Below are 10,587 nucleotides of genomic sequence, written 5' to 3' on the forward strand. Positions count from 1 at the left end.
TGATGAACTCCTGTGGGTTTGATTTCGTTCAGTCTTGCCTCACGCGAAAGGCTCAATATTTTTCGGGTGTATTACACCAAAAACCCTCAGAAGACTGCAAAAGGTAGAGATTTCGTGGCAATCATTTTGCCGCTTGAAAACATGTCGTAGATTTCCAGATTAAGCGGATCTAATTCACAAACGACTGAATTTTCGGAAACAAAACGTTTTCTGGGAAGTGTAGAGAAATCTTAATCGATTTTGACTCGGGAAAACTCGGAATAAAATGCGAGCCCTTTGAGTTAGCCAAATTTGTCATCGATTAATACATCTCTTCTCTTCTCGCGGAAACTCGAAATGGCTAAATATTTACCGTCTTCTTCATAACAAATTTTCGCTGTAACTTTGGAGAAAAACAGCCCTCGGCCGATTTTTTAGCCGAGGTCTTTTTTGCGATGCCGTAGTTGAGTTATCATATCAATTATTCCTCGTGCTTTTCCGTGAACCTCTTGGCTGCACCCTTAAACTCTAAATTGAAATTTATAGCATTCAAACATTTTTAAAAGAAAATCGTAATTGCTGGCAACTAATGTTGCTTCAAGTTTTATCATGATGAGGCTGTGCTTAACAACGGACCTGCATGCTGGTCGCCCTTTACGCTGGCTCAAAGTTTAAGAGATACGACGTCGTATCTCTTGATATGACTTGTACGTAATCTTTGACACGTGACGATGATCGAGACGATCGTTCCTTTATTTGCTCGTTATGCCTCACCTATTTAGGTTGGTGTCACGTATAACGTGGACGAGGCTCCTCCGGAAAGTTCGTTTGACTTCGTGTTGTCGGTCCTCAAGGAAAGTGCAAACCACATTCAGCTGAAAGCTTGCTCTAAGTGGACTGAGACCGAACAAGAGTCCGGTATGGTCGTGATGGATGTAGGGATACCCTCGGGATTTGAGCTGGACTGGGACAAAGTTCAGAAGGTGAAAGTGAACTCTGAACTTTTAGAGTGGTGAGCGTATTTAAGTTAGGCTAGTCAACATATTGAGCACAGACCATTGTTAACTATTGTTTGATGTGTATTGTTTATTTCCATTCCAGTATTGTCGTGATTCGAGTAGTGTTTGTTGTATTTATCATCTAACTAAGAAAGAGTATTCGTTGCAGAATTTACAGAAGACTGATGATTGTTTGAATCAGTTAATATGTTTTATCTAATTTTTCTAACCTAGCTTCTGTCAGATAAGTCATTGAAACTGAAACGTGTGGAGTCGCCCGATCGCAAAGTGCTTTTCTACTTTGATGAGGTAATTTTGCTATTTCTCGGCTTGAAATTTGTTGAAGGTAGAACTCGTTTAATCCACTGCTATATTTTCGTCCATTTTTAAAATAAAAAACAGCTCAACAGTTTTTTTGTTTGTTCCAGATTCCATCGTCTTGGAGACTGTGTGTGGAAGTGACGTTCAATCGTGCGTATGAAGTTGGAAAACCTCAACCTTCCACAGCCTCAGTATACACTTATTATGAACCAGGTAATAATGCTGTGTGACAATAGCGTGTGACATACAACCCCTTATCTGAAGATGCAATTGCTGGTTTTCACTCACGTGATCAACAGCCATGTTTTTCAACGAAAACAAAAGGAAGCGTTTGCATAATAATAGAGTTAAATTCCCCGAGGATTTGGTCGGGGCACCAACATGGCCGCCTTTTCTTTGTTTTGGGCACCAACATGGCGGTCGTGACGTCATGTGAAAACCGAGAATAGGCCTTTTGCAACAAACGATCACATGGTACAAAATCCGCCATACTGGAGGGCAAGCTCATTATTATTCCCCCACTTGCACATTAAAACAAAGGCAAGTCAAGCTTGACTGGTTCAGGTCTCTTTGTTTTAATGTCCCAGTGGGGGAATAATAACGAGCTTGCCCTCCAGCGTAGCGGATTTTGTACCATATGATCGTTTGTTGCAAAAGGCCGATTGTCGTCACAAAATGATTTTCATGTGTTCCCAGTGGTACTCATTGGAAGAATTTGGTGCCCCGTTATTTTTAAACTTTCTTCAACCTCTACTTTGGGCTTAAAGAATTTCGAAGACATACTTAAAGTTGAAGTCAGTTTCTCTAGTTCTCCAACATTTTTACCGTTTCCCTTTTCACTCCTCTAACATGTTCGCTGTGTCGTTTAGCGTAATTACTCATTAAATCACTCGCATATATACTTGATTTCATTGAACAGCGAACCGTGCGGATGCTCAGTACACCGTGGACTCACTGAAAGATCAAGGCGTCTGCCGTGTATGTACCGATTGCGTCAACTGCGAAACACTGGGACCAAAAGAAAAACCGAGGAAGGGGGCAGGATCTTTAACGGTCGTCGACCACGGAAGAATATTGCTGATTTCAATTATGACGTGGTGTATTGCTTTCATGTTGCATCTGCACCCAAGATAGATGGAAGAAAAGTTTGTGTTCACTAGTACTTCTTAGAGGATCGCGTCATATTTAGATAGATACTTCACTTTCTTTTTTTACATATTTACCCTCACCGAAGTGTCACTTTTTTTACTTTACATAGTTTTTCTCAGATGGTAACATCATTTAGTAGGAATTGTGAGCGACTAAGACGTCCATGGCAAGACATATTTATCTCAAGTTTTAGCTTGAAATTCGTATCACCTCAACAAACTTTTCCTCTTTGTTTCAGTATTTTCCGAGAGCGTTCCAAACATTGTATTGGTTTGACAGCCTTATTGAAAAATCACTTTTTATACGGTTCGAAAGACAGGGAAAGTCGTCATAGTTTGAACCATGACCGAGCAATTAAGGGGAATGGGTTCGATACTGGGTTGATGTGACAGATGACTTTTTCATCGCTGTTTTCAAAGAACTATCACTATGCAAAGCAGTCTGTGACGTCAACCCAACCGGTATTAAACGCAGTCCTCTTACTTGCGCGGTCGTAGATCAAATGACAACTAGTTTTCCCACATTTATGGAGCCTATGAAACATTGACTTTAAAGGAGAGAGTTAAGCGAACCAGGGTGAGAATTAGCGTTAGACAAGTGCAAAGAATAGTTGTGCGGAAAGGGTTTTTTGAGATGATGGGCACTTTAACGTGATGAATATTACTAAAGCTTTTTATGGCGTGAAACACTTGTAGTATAGATAACGAGTTGCATCAGTTTACGAGTAAAAATGCTTAGTCTTTCTTTCCGAGTCACTGATAAGAATTTCAATTTCTGCGGTCGTACGTTTTTTGTAATCCAACCAACGTTATTTTTATTACATGTATTTATACAGCGCAAAAATTCATTTAGATATGATCTAACCTGGGTATATTCTTTGACTCTTTGAAAACTGATCGAAAGTTATTCTTATTAGCCAATATCAAAAATACCATAATATTTTCTCTTGGGCAAAAGAAACTGGAAACAATGCTTGTGCAAAATTTTGGAGAGGTCAAACAAAGAGTATTACTGTATTTTTAATATTGGCTAATTACGATGTAAGTACTTTTCACCTTAAAGTGAATAAATGGCATTCATTCACTTTAAGGTGTACCGTGTGTCACTTAACTGTTGACTGTTGACTATGGATGATGGACAGTCGCTCAACTCAGTCCGAAGAGAATAAGTGTAGGTTAGTTTGTTTCACTCCTGTGTATCAGGAAATAAAATTTGTGAAACTCAAGGTGGAGCTTCCTTTTTGTCTGAAAGTGAAAGGCTTCTTCTTTATCCTGCTAGCAGAGCCTTTTCCTTTGCATTTCTCACTCATTTTTTCTCAGTTCTCTTCGAAGTTTTGTTTTGGGGTTGTGCTGCATGTGTATCCGAGGGAAAGGTGTACTATTATTATGCAAATTATGCGAAAGGAAACTGTATTGTATTGCCAACCAACATGGCCGCCTTGTCGCGTGGGTGAAAACCAATAATAACAACAATTTCTTCGCTGCAATGTAATTACAGTTCAACAAGAATGTTCTGTCATGTTTCTTTCCGTACCATAATTTTGAGGACTTTACCTTACATGGTCTTAGAGACCTTTCATATTATAACAGAGCCGCCATATTTGTTGAACAAGGAAACATACCGGATATTCGATCATGCCGAAGCCAATCAAAAGTCTAGAATTGCATTTACGACACATCATTTTCGTGTATAAGAAAACTTTGACTGAGATTATGACCTTTAATAAAAAGAGACGCAAATATCTCGAGTTAATCTTCCTGCAACTTTAGATCGCTCTTTTTCCTTAGGCTACAGTCTTGTTTTGTCTTCCTTAGACTGCATAGTCTTCCAAGTCGCGTCTTACATATTCTTGTCCCACGACAAAGAAATTGGTAAATTCTTCAAAAAAGGGAAACTTTCTGTCAAAAACGCGGAGAATTTACAGCTTGTGTAAATGATAGTCCTCTGAAACTTGTGCCCACACTTTCTCAGTGTTTTTGGTAGCATGCAAAGGAGTCTGGTCCGAGGTCATTTGCATGCTTGTGCAGCTGCCATGTGGAAATAAGGAAGCAACTCAATCCAATTCCATCGATCCTCTTTGTTTTTGAACAATACAGTCGAAACTGTTTATAACGGCCCTGTATTAAGCGGCAAGTTTTCAAAGTCCCGATTTTTCGCTCATACAAACGCTGTATTTGTTACCCGTATTAGGCGGCACCTCTATTAAGCGGCCGCAGCCACCCTGTCGCAGTCCCATGTTTGTCTTTCTTTGTTATTTTTACCTGTATTAAGTGGCCACCCTTGAACAGAAACTAAAGCCGTATGTCATTTTATGTGGTGTTTATTGTGTTTAAACTGCAATCCATCATCACTATAAAGAAATATCATTTGCAAAGCTACTGTAAACTGACAATCGGCTCTTGGTGTCGTTAACGCTTTGCAGATGTCCGCAATGTGCTTAAGTGCCGTACGAAATCACAAACGCAAAAAAGTGATCGATATGCTTCACTCTTCAGCTAGAAATTCCTCTTCAATTAGCTTGTTCTTTAGCCATGTGATGGAGAATGAATCGCCCTCAAATCTATACTCGCAAGGGATTTCTAGGCCATGACCTCCACCTTTACCATAACTTCCCCTTTATTTGTAGGCCGTTTCAAAATTGGTTAGCCACAATGCCATCAACTTAGGTACATGTCCAATGATGATAATCGTCCATCATTTCATTAGGATGAGAATATGGTTTTGCCACTTTCAGATCTTGTAATTCTCGGCTAACACTAAATTTCCGTAATTTTGGGCGAACAATTGCCACAGCATTCGAGTCTTCCTTATTTTACGGCTCTAGTACATCTCATCGACTTTTGGCTCCAATATACTCAAGTATGCATGGTACCCACGGATATGAGAATAGAAGTGAAGAAGTTCCTTTGTCATATTTTAGCTGTAGAAAGAACTTTGCAAGTGAGCCACATCAGATTATGAGTCAACAGTGGACTGTTTTACAAAACAAAACGTCCACCGATAATTTGGCTGCCAAGAAGGTGAGAAGTGTGCAAAGCCGCTCCTACAGCTATCAATGCCCGCAACGTCGACAGTTAAACGACTTGCTCTACAAACAAAAGTTTCGAGTGCCGAAGCGCCAGACGTACAAGTCCGACTTTTCGAATTCCTACCTTATTACTACTTTATCTTGAACACTTTTGTTGTATATTGTGCTACTTTTAATCCTGTATTAAGCGGCCAGTTTCTCAAGTCCCGAGGGTGGTCGATATACATGTTCGACTGTAGTTGTTTTATCAATATGCCATCTCTGTAAAGACAGTTGTTCAAATATTTTTCTGCCTTATACGTTTTGTGACTGCTGTTAGAGTGGCATTAAACCATTGCAAACAAGCTCGTGTTTTTAGCAACAACTGTCAACAAAGTGTTATTAATGTAGCCACAATGATGCTTGACACTGCTAAGAGCAAGCGAGATGAAGCAATGAAATACTTAGAGGAAATAGGAGAAAAAAGGAAATTGTTGACTGAAAACAGCATAAACAGTTGGACAAAGCCATGTTGTCAAGGACAAGCACTGCCCAAAATAAGTCAGAGCAAAGCAGCTGCTAAGATTACCCAGTTTGCTAAAAGGGCAAAAAATAATAAGCATTATACTTAATTTGGTTGGCTTTTATTCTCTGTAAAGGCCTGGCCAAACGCTCGCACTCCATTTCAACGCAGCGTCTTGCAACCTTGTTGCATGATGTTGCGATATGTGTTGAACGGGGTGGCCAAACGCACGCAACATTTTCATTTTCAACACAACATGTCAATGTTCATGGGCTCCAGGCCCCTGGCGCGCAAGAAGTGGACCTAACGCGCATGCCCTAGCCCAACAATGTTCCGTGAACGTGGCCAAACGAGGACAACACCATGTAACATCCAAAATGGTGCACGAAAAATTTGAACGTTTTCAAATTTGATCCAACATGTTGCAACATATCGCAATAGGGTTGCGTTGAAATGTTACGAGTGTTTGGCCAGGCCTTAGGGACGAACCATTAGAAAAGTGATGGGGGGTGTGGGGAAAAAAACTAAAAAAAAATTCATGCAAGGGAATGCGGCAAGGAAAAAAATTCACGCCAAGAAGAAGGTAAAGAAAAAAAATTCATGCAGAAGGAAGGTCCAATTGTGACTTTTATTTAATAACTAGAAATAGTGTTCACTAGAGCTGCCCCGCTCTTGATGGTGGGATGTGTATTTAATATAAATATAAATACCGGAGGATCACATGATCCTTATACCACTCGTACAACTGCACACTAGTCATGACTCCATCAGAAAGGCTCGTGAGGCATTCCTCATACACAGAGGAAAAAACACTGGAGCCTGCAGTAACGAGTTTTAACCCTTGTTCTATGAAGGATGCATGCCATCTTGTCTGTTAGGTATTAATAACGCAGGAAACAGAGCTGCTGTTGGCTTTGTTTTTTGTTCCTATTTTCGGATGAGAATTCCTATTGTTCCTATTTTTTGGCCACTGTCTTTCCCATTTTCCTATTTTCAGAGTGTCATTTGTCACTTGACGCCCTGAAATGAGGATATTTCAATGAACCTCTTTTTTAAAAAATCAAATTATCCTCGTGCTTTCTAAATATGTGGTGATTGTAGATGAGGGGTTTTAGAATATCTGGATCCTTTATCTTCTTAATAAAGCGGTATAGTTTAAAAAAGAGGCATATCTGAAGTATTCATAGGCAAACTTAGTGGCCACGCACGCTTTGCTTGCCTATTACATTTCGTGAGGTCCGAGAAGACTGGTTCTGAATTTTCGGAATTTCGGTGTCATAACAATATGGTTACCAAGTCAACAAAGCAAAATGGCCGATCGGAGAAGAAGTAGTTGATCACGAAGTTCTGAACTGTTGACATGTCTCACACAAAACTTCCTCCACTTCCACCGTAAGTAACACTTAATTGTTAATTGAAACAGCGCAAACGTTGAGTAACAATTGTTAGTAATTGTAGGGCTGAGAAGTATTTGGCGAATAAAGCTCAGGTGTTCTACCAGAACGAAATAATTTCCAGTATTTTGTATCGTGAAGTCAGCTAAGAGTTATGCCGCGAGCGATGGTAAAACAAATTTTACAACCCAGCCGAACGTACGGAAATCAAGAAAAAGGTAGCAGATTCTTTGTACTTCCTTCTGCAGATATTAAAGGAGAAGCCTTGGATGCATGCTTGTGTATCATAGGTGCCTTGAAAACAAAGACCCCTAAGACAGTAAGACTCCAACGAATAAAGTAACCAAAACAAAACCCTCAGTTTGGCTAACCCTATTCGTAACTAGGCCTTAAGTTGATTTTTAGGCCTAGGGTTAGCCAAATTGTGGGTTTTGGGGAACTTTCTTCATTTTGAGTCTTAGGGGGGACTCGTAGGACTTGAAGAAATCAGTGTCTGTCTGTTGATAATGACTGTCTTACCATTTTGATTATTTTAAAGTTCGCTTTCAATGTATCCTCAAACAAAACCAAAGCTGTGAAACAGTACACTGGTCAAAGTGTTGCAAGCTACACTCTGCCCAGCCCATCAGGACCTCGAAATATGCACTTCCCTCAGCTGCTGTACTTCAGGTATGAGAATTGTCACAAAGACCAAAGGTAAAATCGTCTAGTGGTACACAGAGCGAAACTTAATGTGCCACTCTTCGGGGGCTTTGGGCTAAGGTTAGCAACCTTCAGATTTTGAGTATGAGTTTGTAGGAGTTTTGCAAAAACAAAGGCCAAAAGGATGAAAACGGAACAGTGTTCAGAAAGACTGTGCACGTAATTATCTGGTATCTGAGACAGACCTCTCAAATACACTTGCTTGAATATTTTTTTATTTCTGCCTTGGAAAATTGATTTTCTGGTGCCAATTGTGTAGAGACCACAGTTCTAAGGCATATTTGTCATACTTGAACTACGGGTTGATGCTCTGGTTGACAAGACACGGACATCACAACCATATTTAGAAGACAAATAAGGTTATTGTTACCAGTTTGTCGCATTTGGACATGTTTCGTCCTCTTTGTGAAAATGAATGTAAAATGGATAGTGTCAAAATGGTGGAAAACGATGATAAACAAAAAAAGCCCTAATTAAAAACTATATTTCAATGAAGCCTGTTTTATAAAAATCTCCAGGTTTTTTCCCAAATCTTTAGTTTTTTTAGCCATTGATCTCCAGGTTATTGGTCTTTTTGGGGGTTGTGAGGGTCATGCGACTGAGAACCAAGAAAGGTGACGGCAATCAGGTAGACATGACTTCAGCAAATGTATGCGGACCCTGTCTGGCATTGACCCTTAAGCTTGATATCTTCAGATTCCCTAAATCTTTCACCGGGGGGGTACATGTAAAAAAAAAAAAAAGCTAGAAAAATGAAAAGCCAAAGAGCCCCTTGATCTTTTTGGGGTATGTAGCCCTTATATAAGGACACAAGAGGCTGGGAACCTTGCGAGCACCTGGCCTGCACATGCTGCTAGGACCGAGGTGCACCAGATCTCAACGGCCTGGGTACTGCCAGCAAACAAACAAATGAGATTTATGCTCAAAGGGCGTCGGCAGCAAGCCCAAGTTTTTAGAGGCAGGCTTGAGGCTTTCTTGAGCAAAAAGAATTACGTTCTTTGGGAATTGTGCGGGCTGAGATGATTCCAAAGTGATAACAGATTACAGGTGTGTATCATTTGGACACATGGAAGCCTAGTGATACCGTCGGGCTTCTGTTCCTTGTCTTGTTTTCAGTGGGACTAGATCATAGACTAATGGCTAACTCACTGTTGTACCCCAATTCAAATCTCCCGGGATTACGACTCTTTGTGGTGTTGTTATTTGCATAAGAATGAAGCAGTCATATTTAAATGATATGAAATACCTGGAAACAAAACGTTTCATTCCAAAGGGTTTGAATGGGTACAACATTGAGTTAGTCGATTAGGTCTATGGCTTAACTCTTCCACTTACATTGTACAGTATCCCTGGATATGATCTTTCCAAATATGAAAGGGTCTGAAAGGAGTGGCGTTAGGAGTTGAGTAATTACATCCTCACATCCCATATGATCACAGGCTCATTAATTTTGCACTCCTTGTCTCGATTGTAGTGTGTGCAAAAATTTATAGGCATTGCCTCAGCTTTTGAAATACAAGCCAACCTAATGAGGGGGACACTGTAATTTGCAGTGATGGGCTTTTTCTATTCCTTTGTTAATTTTACAGAAGTTTACATGTCAGACCTCCGGGTTGCTTTATGACAAACCATTCACCAATGCTCCCAGTTGCGGTCCTTTTTTTATGATAGATCACTGTGTGCTTTGCTTAAGGCCTTTAGGGAAGTCTTTGAATACTTGATAGAAGACTTCAAAACTTACACGTCCTGTGCTGTCTGGAAATAAAACATGAATATGAAAAAATGATGCTGATTCATCAGAGAGCAAAGATTAGAGAACTGGAACCTTTCAAGGTGAAGTAAGCTTCAAAGACATCAATAATTTATTAATACTTAAGACATGCTTGTTTCCTTCTTTACCTGAAGTCTACTAAGTGCATACTTCATACTTGTTACTTTGAAGGGACTACTAAATGAAATTTATGATGATTTAACTTTTTTCCAGAAATAATATGGAACTTCAAAGTTGCCAAAATGCTCCAAGTTACTATCTGTATATAGGGCAAGGTTCTTGCAATTTTGAGGGACATCATCAAAGAAGCTTATTGTTATTAATTTAGTGGTACTGTGATCAAAAAATCAAATTTCTTTCCTTTAGATTTCAAAACTATGATAACGTGAAACACTAAGTGACCCAAGTTTTAAAGCCTTACAATCCTGTAATTTAAAAAAGACAATATTATTGTTTATTCTAACTGGAATTTTGCTATTTAATGGTTCACCATTACTAACTTTAAACTATTGGGCGAGCTAGATCGAGGCGAAAATGACATCAAAGACTCACTAGTTTAAGAATGCAATGCGTTGGTATGCGGACTGAATTAATATGCAGCGCAGGAGTCTCGGGGTTTCAGATTTTTAAATTGTGTTTTTTTTCCCTACATAATAAACTGCATTTACATGTGCCCTGAAATTGACGCTATTGCGTGATGTCTGACGTCCACTTTCCCCTAGATCCAATCCTCTGAGTGCCAG

At 39.7% G+C, this 10,587-nt stretch overlaps 1 protein-coding gene across 1 annotated transcript in view; it reads left to right on the forward strand.

Moving 5' to 3' along the window:
- Positions 1-3,672, forward strand: part of LOC137992478 (CD109 antigen-like) — a 55,911-nt gene extending 52,239 nt beyond the window's left edge. Inside the window, exons 33-36 of the mRNA XM_068837830.1 lie at positions 762-962; positions 1,212-1,286; positions 1,406-1,511; positions 2,218-3,672. Of these exons, the coding sequence (XP_068693931.1) occupies positions 762-962; positions 1,212-1,286; positions 1,406-1,511; positions 2,218-2,432 (597 nt within the window). The 3' untranslated portion in view covers positions 2,433-3,672. The remainder of the gene's footprint in view (positions 1-761; positions 963-1,211; positions 1,287-1,405; positions 1,512-2,217) is intronic.
- Positions 3,673-10,587: the final 6,915 nt, after the last annotated feature.

Source organism: Montipora foliosa, chromosome 1 (genome assembly GCF_036669935.1).
Source record: "Montipora foliosa isolate CH-2021 chromosome 1, ASM3666993v2, whole genome shotgun sequence".
NCBI classification, from domain to species: Eukaryota; Metazoa; Cnidaria; class Anthozoa; order Scleractinia; family Acroporidae; genus Montipora; species Montipora foliosa.